General features: G+C 40.4%; 2 protein-coding genes across 7 annotated transcripts in view; both read right to left on the bottom strand.

Annotated features, from left to right (window-relative positions):
• zgc:101569 (uncharacterized protein LOC449822 homolog) overlaps window positions 1-3,228 on the bottom strand; it is a 49,639-nt gene extending 46,411 nt beyond the window's left edge. For 3 of the 5 annotated variants that reach the window (XM_044177210.1, XM_044177209.1, XM_044177208.1), the window contains exons 1-2: window positions 2,867-3,222; window positions 1,211-1,381 (exon numbers count right to left, since the gene is read on the bottom strand). In XM_044177210.1, the coding sequence (XP_044033145.1) occupies window positions 1,211-1,381; window positions 2,867-3,008 (313 nt within the window). In that variant the 5' untranslated portion in view covers window positions 3,009-3,222. Of the gene's footprint in view, window positions 1-207; window positions 334-1,210; window positions 1,382-2,866 lie in introns of those variants that run through there. The other 2 variants (XM_044177211.1, XM_044177212.1) reach the window with 2 other exon arrangements.
• Window positions 3,229-3,377: 149 nt separating this feature from the next.
• pdcd6 (programmed cell death 6) lies at window positions 3,378-19,860 on the bottom strand. Of its 2 annotated transcripts, none has more exons than XM_044177095.1 (6): window positions 19,654-19,860; window positions 14,865-14,926; window positions 7,340-7,384; window positions 6,111-6,281; window positions 4,942-5,051; window positions 3,378-4,285 (listed from the first exon to the last, which is right to left on the bottom strand). In XM_044177095.1, exons 1-6 carry the CDS (start codon window positions 19,734-19,736, stop codon window positions 4,187-4,189), a joined length of 570 nt encoding a protein of 189 aa, XP_044033030.1. In that variant the 5' UTR covers window positions 19,737-19,860; the 3' UTR covers window positions 3,378-4,186. The 2 variants fall into 2 exon arrangements, with proteins under 2 accessions (XP_044033030.1, XP_044033031.1); XM_044177096.1 differs by having other exon boundaries at window positions 6,123-6,281; window positions 19,654-19,857.
• Between the last annotated feature and the right edge of the window lie 664 nt (window positions 19,861-20,524).

Below are 20,524 nucleotides of genomic sequence, written 5' to 3'. Positions count from 1 at the left end.
CTTTTGAGGCCACAGTGCACTTTATACAGCAGACAGGTTGAATACATTATTTCCACTGAGAAAAGGAGTTCATTCAGTGTGTGTGATGATTATTTTTAGAGGTATTAGGAGCCGTGGCATGATTCTGGCTTTGAGCGGCTGACACAGTGCAGGCCACCTCACAGGTGTGTGTGTGTGTTTTTTCTGTGTGCGCACTAATCTGGTCACCTCAGCACTTCGGCGAGATCTAAGGACTCCACGGAGCAAAGGCTGGAAAAAAAGATGCAGAGGAAGAAGGTGTCGGAGAGAGGGTAGGTCGAGAGCTGAGGACTGAGGAGAGGAAGAGATGAAGGGCTGAGGAAGGATGAAAAGAAGTTGGAGTAAAACAAATAACGAAACTTCAGTGAATATCCCATGACTTTCCATAACTGCATCAGAGCACTTCCATGACCTACAATGTTCTCCCTTTCTGGTTTGCAAATATTTTTCAGCTCATACAAATTAATAATAAAAAGGACAAAAGAGTCTGCTTTCCTTAACTTATTAAACCATGAAGTTAAGTTGTAAATGCCAGCATGCTCATATACAATTACCCTTTTCTCTAACTTGCCAAGACAATGCTTCCAATTGCCTGAAAAGATCAATACTATTCTCATGTCTTTACAGTAAATATGAAGCTAAAATATGAGTCTTGCATCACTGCAATGTTGCCAAGCAACCTGTGGAGACTCCATGAAGTTACTGCTCCCGACGAAGAAATAGTCCAGCACATAATCCCCAATAAAACCACAATGTGTTGTTTTTGCACTGATTTTGTACAGATTATACAAACAAGATATAACATGTTAATTTGCGAGGTTTAGGAGGTGCTGGTAGGTGGATTTTGTTACCTATGCACAGAGCCAGGCTAGCTGTTTCCCGCCGTCTACAGTCTTTCGGGTAGCTAAGCTAACCGGCTGCTGTCAGTAGCAAAAACATTTAGCATACAGATATAGGAATGGCATCAATCTTCTTGTCTAACTCTCTGCAAGAAAGCATATACACATGTTTCCTATTTCTGTAAGGTGTAATGCTCTCAAAGTTTCATGATATTCCAAAAAACTTCCATGACTAGTTGTAAAGCTGAAATGTTAAAAAATGGTAACAATTAAACCAGGCCCACAATCTGTAGTATGTCTGTAAATATCTGCCTGAGTGAAGTACCTATGAGCAAGACACTCCATTCTCTTACCTTTCCCATGCAGGACAGCCACGTTCAAGTCTTTGTCACTGTCGAAGGCCTCCAGCTCTTTGAGCAGATGCCTCGCCGTCTCCTGGTTCACCGCATTACGCACCTCAGGGCGGTTTATCGCCACGGTAACCACGGACCCCCTGCGCTCTGTGACCACAATCTGTCCCACATCTAATGACAGAGAATGATAAAGATGCACAGACAGAAACCAATATGGACCACAACACTTAGAAAGAGGCCGACCCAGAGACATTAAGATTAAACCCCACAGTAGGAGGGATGGAGATGGAATGTAAATCGTTTTGTGTGGACAGACTTGATAAAAAGAAACAGTGGCAGACAGTGAAACAATGAAAGAGATGGTCTGGGCTGAGGTGAGGGCCTTGGTTCTCGCTCTGTCTCAGTGTGTGTGCCAGTGATTGTGGCTTGAGGTTGCAGCAGGCAGTTGACCTTGACATTGTTGGGGTCATCCCAGGGAATCCAGCTGTCAACCGCAGCCAGAGGCAACTGCATCCAAGAGAGAACGGCAAAGGAAAACAAAGCTACTGGATGCATTAACCTCGTTCACACAGGCTATTCTAAGGAGAAGGGACTGCTTAACAAAACCCAGTGAAGTGAGGCCTGGCAGGATGGGGGGAAAAAAGGCAATTTGTCTCAGGCAGACCTTTCTACTCTGCTACACCTCAAACTAATTATCACAAAGTGCAGTGGGAGTGGAACCACGTTTTAACTACCTGTTTGTAGTGTTGTTTTCCATTTTATTTCACAGTTGCATTTTAGGACTTAAGCTCTGCTTCTGAGCAACATGCAGTGATCCAGCAGGGCAACGCGGATTAAACATTAGGATCACATTTTAGTAATATAATTGTTTCATTGAGGGGTTTCATTTCATTTTGATGCATTTACAACACATTTTTAAAACTGCAAAAACAATTAAGCCAAACAAATAGCACTGAAATGATTAGTCGATTAAAAATGAGTCACCAACTATTTTGATAATTGACTCAAAGCTCAAGCAAGTCATATGTGAAAATGTTCTGCTTTTAATATATTTATTAGACAAACTTAATCATAAAATGATAGGAGCAGCCCTGGTTAGCAAAGCAACTATTGGCCTCTTTCAAAGCACATATTTTAACATAACAGGAAAACTACAGGTGGGACTAATAATGGCTGCATACCATTTAGGTTTACCACTTTCAAGGCCTTGGTATTGTGCATTCTGGCTCACTGGGATGTCTTACTGGGTCACTTAATGGAACAGAGCCCTCATTTAAGATGATTGATTACACCTGTGCTTGTTCTGTTATTACCCGTCAACACGTATCCTGTGAAAAATGTTTATCAGTCACATAATGCGTGAAACTTAACTGTGAAAAGCGTTTAGGTTGTGAGGGCACTGAAAAGTTAACCTTCATGTGTTTAATTACACAATTGTACACAAATGTTTCTTGGCTTCTTTAGTGAGCTTAGCTCTTTTTCGTGTTCCGTCTTGACTCAGTGACCTTATTGCTGATATCCTGCTTTGAAGACCTACAGTCCTCGCATTAATTAAAATAGAGTATGATACAGGTGTGTAACGTCTGTGCTGACGTTATGGTAGCCTCTGCTGACTCCTACAGTCATTCCTAAGTTACTGCGTGTTTTCACACATACCTGGTCCTGTGTCTTCACCTCCCGCTGCAGTGCTGTAGGATTTTACTGGCCACAAACTCGCCTTTATCGACTGTCCAAATGTTTTACTTTGATAGGTAGCTCCTAAAATTGATGTCAACGTCCCAAAATGTTTAAGCGCCATTGCTAACACTCACGGGTGAAAAACTTAGAAGCTCGAATATTAACTCATGAAACAATCGACAAAGTAAGTGCTATGTCGCATTTCCAAATATTCATGTCTTAAAACAAACTAGCATTATAGAATGTACTCCTCACGAAGTATGCTAACTTGCTTCAACACAACTGCGATAAGAAGGCGCAACACTTTTACACTTCCCACAGAAACAAAAACAGTACACAAGGTTCTGGGACACAAATTGGCGCATTGCAGTGTTTAAAACTACCAACGTACAGCAGAGGGCGCCATTGAGCCACTTTGCAGGTCAACCGTTTCCCCTGCAATGCAACGTGGCTCTGTAGTCCTGTAAATGATGAAAGCAAACTCCACAAGAGATTTTCAGTTTTTTAATAAAAGATTTGTCTTTTGTGTTGTTTTTACACATTTTAAGGCATCATGCACAAAAAAATTAACCATACTAGAGGCATTATGCTTACCCTCTACCAAAAATTATGTTCTAGCATTTGCTGTTAAAAATAAGTTTGTACAAATATGGCATGTAAGCTGGCATGTCAGTGAATCTCAAAGCAGAACTTAACTGCTTTCACCGTTTTTGTAAACATGGCTTTGAGCAAAATAGGGCTGAGGAAAAGACAAGAGAAAGGGAAAGCATGCTTCAATATGGGGCTAAATTTCCCTGAAAAGCATGCAATGCATCTTAAATCATATTTAAGCATGCAATGCATCTGAAGTCATATTTACAATGCATCATTTTTACTCACAACAGAGTTCTTTTTTTTATTGTATCAGTTAAAGTTAAGACATTAAAAAAAGTTTGTTGACAACAACAGACAGACTGACAGATAGAAAGACAGGATGTGTCCATAATATTCCCCAACCCCAACACAGACGTAGCTTTGTTGTTATCGAACAAAACACTACAAGATTTTTTTAATACATCAAGCATTGTACTTGTACCTCCAGTCAAATACTGTCATCTGGAGGGTATTACAACCTCAAAAAACTGAAGGTTCCTTTAAGTTTTCTTGTATTAATTTTTATAAATTTGTGTGAAACAGCCCAACTAGGGCTAAAAATTTGGTTGAAAAAAATCTTGTAGTGTCCACCATGGCATCCGGGAGGTGCCGGTAGCTTTGGCACAGTTGTGTCCAGTTGTGCTCTTCTGTGGTGATCCGTGTGCGTTATACTATATTGAAGACCATGGATAGATACTGTTCATATGAAACCTGGATCCAGCCATCCTGGTCTGTGTCGTACCGCCTGAACACGTCAGTCAACCTCTGTGGAAAGGAAGGAAAAATACAATGGGCATACATTTATTCATATACATTAGGTGCCATATTGAAACATCATTGTTTCAACACTTTTTAATCACGATTTTACAACATCATCATATCAACATTGGGTCACTGAATAGTATAAGTGCTCTTTACGCTATGTTGCTGGAGATGCAGAACAATCAACACATCAGTCAACACAAGGCCACGCATTTAAATCCAGGTCTGACAAAAGTGGCAAACAAAGTGAATGGCTGACGCCTCTAGAGCTATTGTGATACCTTGAGCGAGGCACTTCAAAAGCTACTGTTATATTACTATCCTAGTGTATCCGAAGAGCTGCTTCAGCAAGGTTATATTTACACTTGGCAGCTTCCACTACAATTGTATGTGTGTGAAATTACTGAACTGGAGCATACAGGCTCAAGTGGCACTTCCACGGTAAATTAATAATCTAAAAAGGGAAGACTGTGACGCGTTTCATAAAATATGCATAATTAAAACTCTCCTTTGAATCTTATGAATACAAGAGTAGCCTTGAAGTGATTCAAGTTCTAAACCGAAAGACATGCTATACTCATGTATGTGCATATATGTGGGGGGGAAATGGATAAATTATATTATATACAGTTTATTTTGATTTAGTGTGAATCTGTTACCTGTAGTACAATACAGCACTGGATGAAATCATCAAAGGCAACCTGTCCCTTCCTCTGGCGGTCGAACTTCTCTATCAGCGTGTTGTAGAACTGATCTGATAGACGATAACCTGCACACAACAGCAAATACGACATTAACAATACGCTGGACATAGATTTTAACTTCTTGGTTAGTCCCCATTATGGACACCTACACAGCCTTGCAAAGTCAAACGTGACCTTGGAACACCTGAGGCTCCTCAGTAGTGAGTGGGGACAACTCTCAAGTACAAAAAAGCTTGGCCATGTGATGACAGACACGCTTTTCACTGAGCCGTTACCCCAGCTTTAACTGGAATATATTGTCAGTGACGATTTCAACAACTTATTGATTATGGCTCTTCTGGCATTTACTGAACTAAAACAAAAGCCTTTAGGGATTTTGCTGAAGACACTATTAGACAGTAGAAACACATGGGACAGAATCACAAGGACAAACAGAAATCATGTGAAGTCAAACAGACTGAACAGTTTTGGGAAATTTTTGAATTTTAGAAATTTTAGACACAAACCTGCAGCTTTTCATTTTTCATTTGCAGTTTCTGTAATTAGTAGAGGACAAATTCAAAACCCTTGTTCAGGGCAAAATCAGCCACCACTGTTCAGCCAAAGCTAACACAAGGCTATAGCAGTCTTCAAATTGTTATTTCAAACATTTACAGTAATTTTATTGCTAATTTGTGCACTCTCTCTCCCAATTGTATGTTGCAAATATATAATATATAATATAATTTGCCAAGTTACATTTCTGTGGAATCATGTTAGCTTTGTATGAAACACAAATGTTTTATTACGCTAAATAACAATTTTGGATTTGTCCTCTATTATTTGCACTGCATTGTAAATGGCAAGCTGCAGCTACACGTCCAATATAAAAAGGTACGGATGGATGATTGTGAATGTAAAACCTAACATACAGTATTTACTACATGAGCTCTGAGAATAATTTAAGGATAGAATCCCAAACCATTCCTTTAAGAAATATTTACCAATGGCATGTTGGTCTGTCCAAACATACACTGAGCTACTTAAAAGACAGAATCTGACCTTCTGACCCGGAGAAAGGACATTCCTAGAGATAGTTATGGAGCCCTCCACCACATTCTTCAAATTTAAATTCCCAAGCATACTTTGCTGCTCACCGAATCCAGTCAGCGCCTGTCTGAGCTCGTTCTTATCGATGAAGCCAGAGTTGTCCCTGTCGTAGGTCCTGAAGATGTTCTGCCAGTCTGTGATGTACTTCCACACGCCGGCGAACTCGTTGAAGTTCACCCCGCCTTTATTTTCCCTGTCGAACATGGCTGAAGGAGAGGGGGAGGAGGTCGAGAATATGGTATACTGTAAAAGACATAACTCACTCCCTGTCTCATACACTCCCGCATACACACTCACACAACTCTATACAAGTTGGACTTCAGCAAGCAGTTTGGACGAATCCTGTGGCATGACAGCAAAAATGGTACCACATATATAGTTTTAAAGGGCTGTCAGAACAGAGAAGTGTAATCTGTGGATCTCACACTTGACTAAACTCCTGCCTGATAAGACTGTGTTATAAACAGTGAAAAAAAACTGTTTGATTCCCCCACCAATGCTCCACTCCTCACCCCTGTGCGGTTCAATCCAATTACCTCCCAACAAAGGGAGCGTTATCACAGGATATGCTTCTTGCTGGGGGACTATTAAACAATGGATTCACTGAGCACGGTACAGTGGGAAGGGGACGCAATGGAATTATAGGGATTTACTCTGCAAGTCACACAACAAAAAGGGAACAAAAGTACATATGAGACCGGGGGAAAAGATATTTATAACATAGTTTTGTCTATACTGGAAGCAATAGCATAAAATGTGCCAGGAGTTTGAAGTTAAACCACACATTCTGCACATCCAGCCACATTCTTTCATATTCCAAAGGAGAGATACATTTTAAAAACTATAAAAACATAATTAGCTTTATTTGTGTTTAGGTACAGTCCGACCTATATTAGTACAGTTAAAAGGCTGTCAACCTAGTCCTCAACTACACTACAGAGTTTAAAGTTTTTAACTTCAGCTGCATATTACAACTCTCTAAAGAGTGTAAACAGATTGATATTTGGAGTCTGAGGCAATCGGCAGCTAACTTTCCCATTTCCCCCAGATGCTCCCTCCTCCTGCTTTTATTAATGGCTGCATGTTTCCACTAGAGCAGCAGTTGCTGAAGCCAAAGATAAGTTTGTTTCTGCCCTCAGATTGCTCAAAATGTAATGAATGTATCCAGTTGTCATGGAGAGGAGGCAAAGAAACAACTTGCATAGTCTGAGAACAACAGACGGTTGTGTAAAAAGGAGTTAAGTCCGTGTCAGCAGCTACTTACATATGATGGAGCGCACCGTCACTGGGTTGAAAGGAGTCCATGTGCCTGTGAGACAGAAAAATACCAGTTAAAAACCTACCAGCCTAGTGAGACTGTTGACCTATTTTAGTATCTATTGTCTATAACAACAAAACTAAAAACATCTATAATAACTTTACTTTTATAGCAGTTAAAGAAAGATTTTGATCTTTAATGTCATTATTAAAAAAAAACTGTTTTCTTGGCTCAATTATAACATTTTCTCAAGATAAATATCTTTTAGTGCCCATATTCATTTTTTAAGACCACTACTGTATCACCAGATACCAATTTAAAGATCTTGTTTTCTCAAGATATACAAGCTTTTACTCGTGGATTAATCATTTCATTATCTTGGGATAACAAATGAGAGCAATGCTGATCTTAATCTCAAGATAAATAATATTATTATTAATATTATGTGTGGGATAATTTATGTTATTCTCGTCACGCTGTCATGGCTTACTGGGACACTTGAATAGAACAGAGCCATCGTTTATGTTATTAGTAACACCTGTGCTTTTTCCTACTGTGACAAGTCCGCTGTGAAAAAGGCCTAGAAAGATCAATCCCTCGATCTACAGTTTAGTGCTAGGAACAAAAAATAAAGTCTCATCAGATGACCTTAGATTACGTGTCAGTGAACAGTGGTCACTGACATGTGATGTCAAACATTCAGTGGTCATTTAACATCTTAAAATCATTTCTGATATCTAGTGGAAGCCAGTGCAATATTGCCTAGATTAGGAATATATGATTTATCTTGCATCTATAGTCTGCTGTAATAGTTTAGCCCCCACACTTCCTACCGTGGTGATGGTTGACATTTTGTTAGTGAAGTAGTAACGATCTGTGTGTTGACAAATGATGGACAAGAGTCATGTTCAGTTCCCACAGGAGCCACCCACACTAATAATGCACTCACAAGATAAAGAGAAGATAAAAGCATTCACCAAATGGCAAAAATCACATTAAGGAGGCAGTGGATGACATATGAATGCATCTTAATATTTCATCACAACAGAAATAAAAGTAAGAAGAAGTTCTTTTAAAAAAATAAAATAAAAGACTTGAAAGCAGTTGAGTTTTGTGATATTTTATGGCCCTTTTCCCCCTAAACACACAAAATGGTAATTTTTCATCTATAGGACAAACTCTTCAATCATATGTGAATATACCTGTCATTTATATGGTCAGAAAGAGACTGATTGGGCTTTAGTTTAGCAGGGTGTTTATACTTTATAGTCTTCTTCACATTCTGAACTTTCAAGACACTGATTTATCAGGGCATCTAAATCCTTGCTGACTCACCATCTCACTTTATAACAGTAAGGCCTGACAGTTCAGGACCAGAAATAAAGAAGGGTGAGTGTGGGAGGATGCAGAGAAGAGAAGAACACATAAAAGAGAAGAAAGAGAAAAAAAATGCAACAATAAGAGAGATAACCAGATGAGCAAAGGCAACAAAAGAGAGGAGATATGAGGAGATGAGAAGGAGCCCAAAACACTTGTGGTTTAGTTTTTGTTGCAGAAACTGACAGTAACCTGAACTCTCCAGCCTACTTTTGCTGACCTAAGATTCCTCCCTGCAACTCTATCTGCAGACCCTAAAACATGTGCAGAATTGCAACATCTCGTCGGCGTAGTGTGAAGCCCTTTTCACACTGTGCTGTTCCTCAATGCTTGTTTTTGATTTCTAGCTACGCCAGCAGTAAGCAGGTTTGCAGTGAGAGCCATAAGAGTTTAGATAGGAGCCCTTTGAAAGAGTACCTCATTTAAATAAAAAGGTTGCAAGAAAAATAGAAGAAAATTTGTTTTATTGTTGATTTATTTTCACTTAGATTTCACCTTTGAAAAAGTCCATAAAAGCCTCCAAATAAATGATAAAGGGGCAGAGATTACTTTAGGATTTCAAGACCTCACTTCTTGGGATGCCAAATATAGACTCCAGATTTTACTTCAGTGTTTGAAGAAGACACTCTGCATTTCCTTCCTCTTCCTTGGTTTGTTTTATTGATGGGTGAGGCTGTCTGGGACTGTGGGTAGAGCTGTTCTGGGACCAGGCCTGAGGCTCTTACTGGAGCTGGGGTTTGGGCCAGAATCTATATTCTTACACTATCTATTTGAGTGCTGATCTAAAGCAATGAACAAAGTATCATAAGTGCACTGATGTGAGACCAATTTGTAGAAGTAACTGCTGTGTTTATTTGCTGTGCAGTCCGATTAATGTCTCCCATAAGTTGTTTTTTTAATTAAAACAAAACTATTTTCTTAACTGATAACAGTATTTCAGAAACTACACAGTAACTTTGGAATGTGTTTAACTAATTGTAAACGATTAATTGGCATAAACCCTGCATGACACTTCCACCAATGCTGCGCTCTTGAGCCCAGATCCCCCTCTTGACAGGAGCCATAACAGAACTAATGAGTAATACAATAATCCACTTGTTTGGTCTGCTCTCTCCACACTCAAGTTCACCTGACACCACCATTTCTAAATGGCAAAAAACACACACCAAAAAAACAGGGTTTTTTTCTTTTGTAATGTTTTTGCCACACTAGTGGTATTGCTCAAGGGCAATGTCAGTTGGTCCATCACTTTGGTCGAGACTGAATATACCTGCTGAACAGCATGTTAGCATTGTCAATGTGAGCATGTTAGCATGCTGACGTTAGCATTTAGCTCAAAGCACAACTGTTCCTAAGTATAGCCTCACAGAGCCGCTAGCATGGCTGAAGACTCTAAATCTTGTTTTAACATAGACACTTAACATTAACACATAACATTTTTTGATAAGGGCACCTTAAATTTGTTTTTTTAAAGAACTGTGACCAACATATCTATTGAACGGGACATTTAGTAGTTGAAAAATGTCAGTGCTATCAGGTGGAAAAACTATGTAATGGAGATGACCTCAAACAAATCTCTGATATTTTTGTACTGAAATTGCTTGTTACTTATTGGCAGATGTATACACTGATACTGACATATGTGCAATAAGCTAATATCAGCCAATATATAGGCCTGGCTGATTTATCGGTCTAGCTCTACTGTACCACAAAAATCACTAAAAAGTCAAATGGAACCACGGCTATTATCTTTACAATGGTATTTCGTCCCAATTGTGCATCTCAAAATGTTACATTCCAAGTTAAATCTGCAAGATGACCAGCCTATCAGACAGACAAAGATGCAGAGACATCAGAAATCCTTTTGTAACATCTGCCTAAATGTTGCTCCAACATTAGAGCCATCAGAAAAATTACCAAAGGCAGAGAACTGAAGAACAAGCTGTGACCTTTCCAGCCACACTGATTCTTGTACTCTCTCTCTCACACACACACACACACACCACACTTTTCACACCAGTAGCTAGCTGTGAGGTCACCAATGTATGCCAGACAGACTGCGGCTGCCCAGTGTGAGGTGGTCAGTATGGTTGAGATGTTTGTGTGCATCTGTGTGTGCGTCTGATGGCCAACTGAGACAATATACCCTCTGTCCAGTCCACACACTGGGCTCTCTCACTGGTGAGCCCAACTGCCAGTGGTGAGGCAGAGAGAGAGAAGTGAAGAGGAGGGGGGAGAGGGAATACAGGAGGTGAGGAGAGAGGCAGGCTGGTGGAAAAACAGAGTGAATTGACCGCAGTGTATACGCATACATATAACGGCTGTGCTGGAGCTCAGTGAGACACTTGTACATACACACTTGACATGTACAAGCACCCATGAAAGTTTCAAAGTTTCAGCTATACACCTTACAAAGTAATTTCACACATTTGAACCAAAACACCCACAAGTTAAATTCTGTCTGACTTTGGGAGGTGAAAGGGAAAAAAATTACTAAATTAATATTCTCTTGGATTTTCCGAAACCTTGTATTTCCAGTTCTGAAATTAATATTTCTAACAGCTGAGATTGTGTCGCATGTATATACAATATTTAAAAACACCAGGACACCAGCCAAATCATTGCTCATGTGTCATAAAACATTAGAAAGAGAGAAAGTTAGTGAGAGAGGGCAAACAGACAGAGGACACAGCAGGCACTGAGACGATGCCATATCCTCCTGAGGAATGTAGGGATGAAATAAGAGAGGAGAGGAGAAAAGAGGAGAGGACAGAGTCCATCTTGAAAACTCATCCAGTCTCTGGTAGTCATGTCATTCTGTTAGTTTGTAATAGGGGTGTGCCATATTGTATCGTTCACGATAATATTGGTATAATTTTTACTATGATGAAAAAATTCATATCGTGATAATGGCAATAACAACAAAAGAAGGGCAATACAACAAACTTATTTCACCACCTCAAGTTGAAGCACCCGGTTAGGTACAAGGAGAGCCAAAAATCCAGCGAGGAGAGCTTGTGTGAGTTCTAAACCAAAAACATGTTTCAGTAATTTGTCATTTCTTCAAGAATATCATTATCGCAGAAATACCCTGAAATATCGTGGCAACTGCCATATTTTAAATTGTTTGAAAAAGTGTTTTGATGCTTGTTAGGCTCTATGCTCACTGTGGGATGATACCACTTTTTCTAGTGTTATAAATGTGACATTCCTCTTCCTGCTGGCAGATAATTATTTTGCTTGTGTTAATTACAAACTAGGGGTGGGCGATATGGCCCTAAAATAATATCACGATATTTCAGGGTATTTCTGCGATAATGATATTCTTGAAGAAATGACAAAATACTGAAAAATGTTTTTGGTTTAGAACTCACACAAGCTCTCCTCGCTGGATTTTTTGGCTCTCCTTGTACCTAACTGGGTGCTTCAACTTGAGGTGGTGAAATAAGTTTGTTGTATTGCCCTTCTTTTGTTGTTACAGTCTTCTTGCACATCCTACATATTACTGTGGTTTGTTGTATATCTGGTCTTTTGTAACTGGTTGGCAGATTTTTTCACTTTGAAAAAAAAAAAAAAATGGACATCTCCACAAAGTAGGACAGAAACATGAATTGGGAGGCTGACAGATTTCAGAAATACAAAAAGACAGGTATTGAAGGCAGAGCATTGAAATGAGAGATGAGAGAGTATGTGGTGCAGAAACAGCAGAGGAGGGAGGAGTGTAAACAGCGACAGCAAAGCCCCAACAACCCCTGCCTCGCTCCCCAGCCTCTAGGGCCGTGATACTCTGTGCACTCTGCTCCCCCGAGTGAGGATGAGAAAAAAGGACAGAGGAGAAAAGAATAGGTAGATGAGAAAGAAAGAGGTCAAGAGGGACAACATGGCAGACAAAGTTTGGTTGATGGTGTGAAACTGAATAAATAAAGCAGCATTTGCAGGGTCAGCAGAGTCACGACAGACAGACAGTGGCAAGGTTGGTGGCTCTAGCGAGCGAACTGCAGGACAGGATGCAGTGCGGCGTGTGATCAGCTTCACTGGCTCTGTTTCATATCACAGTGAGCCTAATGAACTGGCGGAGACTGGACCGGGAAAACCTGCCGTTCACCACACACACACACACACACACACACACACGCTAAGTCTGTAAAAACAAAAGGGCTACTTACTGACCTCTTGGCATAAATGCAGACAAAATGAAGAACACTCACACACATACTGTAGATAAACACACGTGTTCATGCATGCATAAAACACACTCACACACTAATCAGTATGCTGAGCCAGAGCCACTGAGCAGCCTGATAACAGCTTCTTTCACTGCTGCTGCTGGCTTCGACACTTCTTTTTTTTCTCCTATGCCCAGAAAAAGAAGGTTTCTGAGAGAGTAATCCTATCAAAAGTCTTTGAAAATCTGCCTGAGCAATTCAGCCATAAACTTGATGGGGAACACATTATTTTTTAACGAGAAGACAAACATGAACATGTCCTGCAGTTTCTGTGCAAACTGCGCTCCGAAATATGCGTCTCATTAATCATTACCGTATTTCAACTGCAAATATTTTACCAGCCTTTTACTCTTCTCAGTCCAAGTAAGTGTAACACTACCTTCACTTGCCAGAATTTGAGCAGACAAGATGATCTGTATCATTTATTCAACACCAATCCATAACCTGCCTTGCAGAATCACAAGTATACTTTTTTTGTTAAGAAGGCCCCGGTGGGAACTGAACCCTTAATCCTGTTTGAATCCTCCTCCCCCTGAGCTACACAGGACCAAGAGCAATTACACTTGCATCACTAGCAGCTGTAATTCTCATGTTCTCTCCCTGGGTCATTTTCATGCCAAAGACAGGTCCTTGATATCAGACACTGGTCTAAAGTAGAGATGCCCTGAGCCAATCCTAAGGATCGGTATCGGGGCCGATCCAGGTATATTTTAATGGATCGGTATCTGCTAAAATAAAGCTGATCAAAATCTAGTCCTTTCTTTACTGAACTCTACTGTATTTTGTCCACCTCAGCCTGCCAGTGTTGCAGCACTGCTGTCCTTTACCACAGCTGGGCTCTAAACTGTGAGCATTACGCTCCATATGAGAGTGTGTGAATTTGAGTTCATACACTGAGGTTGACAAAATACACGTATTCGCTAGGCTCCGATTCTACACATCATTAGCAAAGAGCCACTAACGTTAGTGTACACTCTGATATAGATCATCCAGGCTTCCACACAGTGGAGCTGAATGGGACTTTGTTTTTTTAAACCAATAACCCCACAAAATAATGTAGTATGAAACGCCACTGGCCTTGGAAGTAATGCTGGATTACTACTGTAGCTAGTTAACTACTGTATTATATAGTAAGATAGTTAGGTGGAAATGCTAACGTTTGCAGCTTACGCAAACACACTGTTTAAACGATTCCTTACACTTTTGCATTTTGTTTTGGAGAAGAAAAAACTTTTTAAATGTCGAGCATCACTCGTATTGATTTCATTCAATAAAACTACAAGTGATACCACTTGCTGGATCTCTGGCTATAATTTTAAGTTCTCCACTAACTGTTATGAAGGGGAAAAGAACACTTCCTGATCTTGCCCTCCTTTCCTTACACTTCCCGTCATGGCGGGACCCTCCAGAAGTAAGTCTGTGATTGGACTGGTGTGGACTGTCTGTGACAAAGTCCACACCCACAGTTTTAACCATCAGCTGTTACAGTGTTGAGTCCTGTCATCACAGGGACACTGAGGCATACTGAAGCTACTCTTTGAAGCTACATTGATAAACTTTTCACCTGCTTCTTTGTTGTCCTGGGACTAAAATAAAACTCTGCTCATTTTTATTCAGTTCACCTGCCACTCTGGGATAAAAATAAAATCACAATCCATTTTCTGCTTAGCCTTGGCAGTTGCTTAAATCAAAGAGTGGCAAAGAGCAATGGTGTGTAACAAGGAGATGGGAGGGAGATGGAGGGATCAAAAAAAGAGGCAGAGAGGGAGTAATAAAAATGGGGAAAAGTCAGAGAGGAAAGGAGTATGAGAGATGGAGACTGGGGGAGGGGAGAGAGGTGGGAACAGAGCACAAAAGGTCAGAAATAAGGAGATATAAAGGAGAAAAAACAAAAGGGAGTGGCAGAACAGTCAGACACTGGTACATACCATTCGATAAGGCCTGCTGAAGCTCGGAGTCTGATATCACGCCACTCCGGTCCTTGTCGACCCTGGGAAGGAAAACACAGATTAGATACCGGCTGCATTAACCACTTCACACACACATACAATCCAGCACACAATAGGAGCAGGCATCAACACTCGCCAGCTGAAACGTTATCCTCCTGAGCGCGTGTTAGTATTTCAACAGTCCACTGAGAATGAATGGAGTTCTGTGATCAGGACACACAGGGCAGCTTGTACGCTTGTGGCTCCCCTGAGACTGGCCAGACAAGCCTTGTGAGCGCGCGCGTGTGTGTGTGTGTGTGTGTGTGTGTGTGTGTGTGTGTGTGTGTGTGTGTGTGTGTGTGTGTGTGTGTGTGTGTGAGTAAATGTGTTGATCCTGAGACAACAAAGTGAAACTGAATGTTGGCAACCATAACCGTATTTTTAAGTGAAAATAAAACCAAATATAGCCTAATGCTTTAGATACCACAATGTCCCAAGTTTGATTCTGGCCAGGGACCTTTGTTGAATGTCATAATCACCCCCCCCCCCCCACTGCATTTCCTGTCTGTATCTCTATTGTCACTATCAAATAAAGACAAAATGCCTTTTAAAATAAAATTGCTTCCAAAAGGGTAAACATTAAGAGTAATTCACTAGTATTACACATGATGATAAAATAAACTTTAATCTTTACACTATCCTTCACTTTTAATATTGTTTATGCAAAAATGCCAATCATTCTCTGTTTCCAGACTCCCAAATGTCAATTTGGATTTTGGGAAATTATGATTTTTCATTATTGTCTGACATTTTATGGACCACACGATTAATTGATTAATGAAGAAAATAATTGGTCATTGATTAATCTTTGTGGTCTTTGTTTTTATTAATAAATTAGACTATAAAATGTTTAAAAAGAGTCCAAGGTAAGGTCTTCAAATTGCATTTTCTGTCAGACTAACAGTCGAAAACCCAAAGATATTCAGTTTACAATTACACAAAACAGAGAAAAAAGCCCATTGGAGAGGCTAGAACCAGAGAATGTTTGGCATTTGTGCTTGGCAAATTAATGAAATGATTAATCGATTATCACAATAATGAAAATAATTGCAGTCCTCCTGGGGTTATTGATGTGTTAATGGTTTGGGTGCCCCTTCTTTAAGTGAAACGTTTAATTCTGTGTCAGTATTTAAAGGTAGAACTGAAAAGTGCACACCTATTCTAGGGAGGTGCTGGCTGGCTGGCAGACATCAAAGAAAGGAAGGGAAAGCCACACACAAGTCCTAAAGGTAGGAAGATATGAACAGGCTGTCAAGTTATTATGGAACGTGACTGGCTATGTCTATGTCTTGGCTCAATCTTCTCAAAAGGATCTTTAAACACCCCCTGTATTAATAGGTTGAATAAGTGCCAAAGCGTGTGTGAATTAGTGTGATAAGATGTTTTTACCACTTTTTATAACCTCTAGGAGTTATGTTTTTCTTCTTGTGTTTGGTCAGACTCAAAGTAGAGCTTAGAAATACTTTCTGGAGATGTCATTATCTCCTGACCAATGAGCAAGCATGAGGGAACACCCTCAGATAAAGTCATGCCATGACAAAAATATCTAAAAGCTGTAAGGGTATTCTGTTGATTGTTAAACCATCTCCCTAAATACAAGGCAGCTGACAACGTAACTATTAAGATACATTTACAAAACTCAGCCCTAACTCAGCCAAGAGTCTTTCTCGGAGATGCAGAGACAAAAACATGAACAGGCTGGACTGTGACACAAATAATGGGCCTCACAATTTGACATGTAGCTTAGTCAAACATCCAGTGACTCAGTTGTTCCTTAGCAGCCTGCCTGGCCCAACCTGTCGACATAGAGCATACTCAACAAACACAGTATGAATACCAGGAGAGAAGAAGAGCGAGGGGAGGAGACGGGGAACCCCCCTACAGAAAAAAAAACACAGGACCAGTCCAGTGCTGACTTTGTGGGCTGGGCTTCCGCTCCCAGTTGTGACGCTTTATGTGCTGTCACATCTCCATGTCTGCAGCCTTCGTGGATTTCTACACAGTGATCAGCTATATGTGTTCGCCTCGCTTTACCTTCCCCCACCTAAATAAAGAAAAACAAACATAAGGAGACCTGCCTCGTCTCCTTGGGGGAGAAAAACAGCTCTCAACATGTCTCCATAAATGAGAGCTTTGTCACAGTGAAGGTGAGGAGTGGTTGGGTGGGTGCAGGCAGTGGGGGTACCCGGCCTTTACCAAACACTGATAGATTAACTCAAAGAAGTATGTGTGTACAGTATGAGCTCTCCCCTTTTCTCCCACCTCCTCTCCTCCCGTCTTCCTCTCACTAAGTCTCTCACTCAGCCTCAGGTAAAGTTACCTCGCCAGGCTATTACGTAAAGCGGGCTAAAAAAATGGAAACATTAAAACTCCCTCTTGCCTGCAGCACAGACGGTTAAGCATCTGGTGTTTCCATCTTCATGTTGTCAAGCACAGAACTTGTATGTGAAACAGCAGGACAACATAAAACACCATGGCTGAGTCGGTTATTCTGCTCAGATTTTCCCATGTTTCACTGTTTCCTATTAGGCAATTAGGTTAGAATATGGCTTGCGGAACAAAGACCGTCCTACTTTCCACATAAATGGTCCAAAAGTAATGCGATGTCACTGTGGCACCCGTAGTGGAAATGGGAAACTTCCAAATTAAAGCAGCATTCACTAAACCTTCCAAGGAAATCCTGGGGTCCAACAGTCAGTTTCCATTGCTACTTTTTGTATTTTTAAGTTTTTTTTAATCTATGGTTTAAGTTGAGGATCAAGTCATGGGTCTGTTTCTGCTTAGACAGCCCACACATTTCAGTGATCATATCATCTTTTACTGTATGTAAAAAGAATCTCACTCACTCCTGTTCATTTATTCTAGATTAACCAAATTTCCTTCCTACAAATTCTAATTTGTTTCTAATAAGTTTGAATATGTTGTCATTCCACATGTTCAGTATTCACCCAGCGGTGGCAGTCAGTGAACATGTTGTTGCGCTTGCATAGCAACAAATCTGTATTAATGATCTAAATCCAACTCAAAACCCAATGTTGTTCTTGTCCCTTGAAGGGTTGGGTGCAAACATTTTTGTCATACCAACATAATTCGTCAGAAAGTAGATAAAACAGGAGAGAATGACTTCCTCATGATTGATTCATTCAGTGCCAAGTCGTGGAACTGAATACATCTAAGAAATAGGCTACATTTAGAGGCCGACTAGAGCACGACTGCAGTCTACCTTCACCATTCATTGCGCAAAACACCTTGAGAATGAGTGACTTCATTTCTTCTCCTGTAATGATTAAACAGGATAAAGAGAGTTACAAAGTGTGACTTAAGCTGAATGGATTACCAAAGACAGTGGGAAAGTGGGACGGTGTGTTATAGTGTGTAAGTCACAGAGACTGAGAGGCCTCCCGCGTCAACTATGCTCTATTGACTCCGATCACATGACTGAAGGGAATTCCAGCACGGCTCTGCCAGAATTTCAGCAGCAGATGAGGCAGCACAATGCTCATGTGAGAGATGACTGTGTGTGTTCATGAAAGTCATATTCTTGTATTTGTATGACCTAAAGTGATGATGAATCCATATGTGTGTACACAGTCATGATAGTCATGAGAAGTGCTGTCTGCGTGACTGTGAATGAAAAATTATGAATGTGTGAGAAAGATAAAGAAAAACAAAGAAAAAGGCAAAAGATATAGATGAGACAAAATGTGTACAGCCGACTGGATTTCTAAGGGGTTTTGCACCATACATAAATAATTCGTTAAGGGTGTTTCAAGCCTTGTAATGCGCGCAGCATTTCAATGTTGTGAGGAAGCAAAGCAGCAGGAAAAAATCCTCTGCAGTATTACATAACTCTATAGCTTACTACTACCAGGGGCCAAAGTATATCAACTATTTCCCTTTCTGCCTACTACTGTGACCTTCTTAGCCTCTGACACACTTTTGACTCTATTTGAGGCTATGGTAAAACTGACTGACTATCAGTGGTTGAGAGCTGCCACTGATACTGTAACATGCAGCTCAGGAAAAAAATATAGTTTGTGGTTATGATGTTGGACAGAGCTTTCTAATGTATTCATGTCAGCCTCCCATAAATAGACACACACTGCGTCATATAGACTCACTACTGTCAGAATTTTTTAGGAAACCCCATCTTGAGAGGATTTTTCACTGCTGACTTGGTGCAGATTCTGTGCAGAGACAGTAGCTGGAAGAACCCAGAATAAAAGCCTTCAAGGACTCCTGGAGGTCCTTAGATCCCAGTTTGTAAACTCTCATTGCTGTAGAAGACAGTTCACTGATTGAGCCAGGTGGTCGCTTGTGATTTCATTTCAAGACAATTTAACGGCAATAATAAAGCTCCGTGACACAGCTAGGTATAGTAATCTAATGTATTGTAATATGACCAGTGAGTGACGTGTAATAGCTATTGGCTATGTGTTGTACACGGTGCAGTAGTACTTCCAGGAAGCTCCACAACTGAGAGGTAAGGGTTAGTGACAAATGACTAATATCACCGCGGAGCACTGCTCTCAGCCAAAAAACAGTTATAAGGACACAAGGGTCAAGACAAAAAACGAGCTGTCAATGAAACATTTAGTGTCACCAACAGTCCACCACCCAGCCCCACTCTCTTCCTCTCCGCGCCACGAACGACAGCAGTTTTCACTGCGGAGCGGAGTGAGAGACAGGCACACAGCAGAAGCTTAACAAACCGCCTTTCCCCACTCACCTCTGAAAGATATTCCACAGAAAACCCTGGTCCAGAGGAGCGTTGGTGTGCGGGGGAGCTTTGTACGGACTGTGATACGCCATCTTAAAGGGAATGCTCTGTCAAAATTGTGTAATTAAGACCGACAGACTGCTCTTCCCCCTGCCGTAGTTTCTTCACTGAGCAGCTTCAATCAGACTCCACCACTCGACGTTCACGTTACCGCCTGCCCTCTCGCGCACAGAGGCGTGGCCAATTATTCACCACTACCCATAAGGAGGGTGACGTCACATTTTCCTCTCCTTTCAACTAAGTAAAAATAGAAATTGTATTGTTTAGGCTACTAAAACTGATGCTAAAATTAGAAAACGGATATCTAAGTGCATAAAATGAATTCCCTCACCAGAAGTTTAAAGACAGTGAAATGAAAAATACATTTTCCAAGTTTTAATCCTGTGCTACTGTGGTAATTGTTCATTTATGTTTTCTTACATGCTAAATATGTGTCAAATAGTAGTACTGAAATATTATCAACACAATGTACTTAAAGTATCAAAAGTAAAAGTAGTCACTAAGAAGAATGTCCCCCGTAAATGTTATATTATTGAATCATTATTATTGATGCATTAACATGCAAATAGTACTTTAAAGTTCTAAATGGAGCTAATTTTAACTACATTAACATACTGCCAGGTGGTTTTATCTATAACAGTGCATACTATTTTAGAAACTGATCATGTTTTTTGTATGTCTGAAAAGTAACGAACTATAGCTGTGATGTGGTGAATGTAGTGGATGTGGATGTGTGAATGTAGTGGAGTAAAAAGTACAATATGGTGTATTAATGTAAGCATAAAGTAGCATAAAATGGAAATACTTGTGAAAAGACGAC

This window comes from Siniperca chuatsi, linkage group LG19, assembly GCF_020085105.1.
Source record: "Siniperca chuatsi isolate FFG_IHB_CAS linkage group LG19, ASM2008510v1, whole genome shotgun sequence".
Lineage (NCBI taxonomy): Eukaryota > Metazoa > Chordata > Actinopteri > Centrarchiformes > Sinipercidae > Siniperca > Siniperca chuatsi.
This window is presented reverse-complemented; position numbering and strand designations above follow the sequence as displayed.

Excerpts from the sequence above, each read along its gene's own strand:
- pdcd6 (XM_044177095.1), bottom strand. The coding sequence starts at position 19,736 with ATGGCGTATCACAGTCCGTACAAAGCTCCCCCGCACACCAACGCTCCT. Across the intron at positions 6,282-7,339 it reads GACGGTGCGCTCCATCATAT|CCATGTTCGACAGGGAAAAT; the intron begins GTAAGTAGCTGC and ends CCTCTCCTTCAG. Across the intron at positions 5,052-6,110 it reads TGGATTCGGTGAGCAGCAAA|GTTATCGTCTATCAGATCAG; the intron begins GTATGCTTGGGA and ends TGTTGTGTGCAG.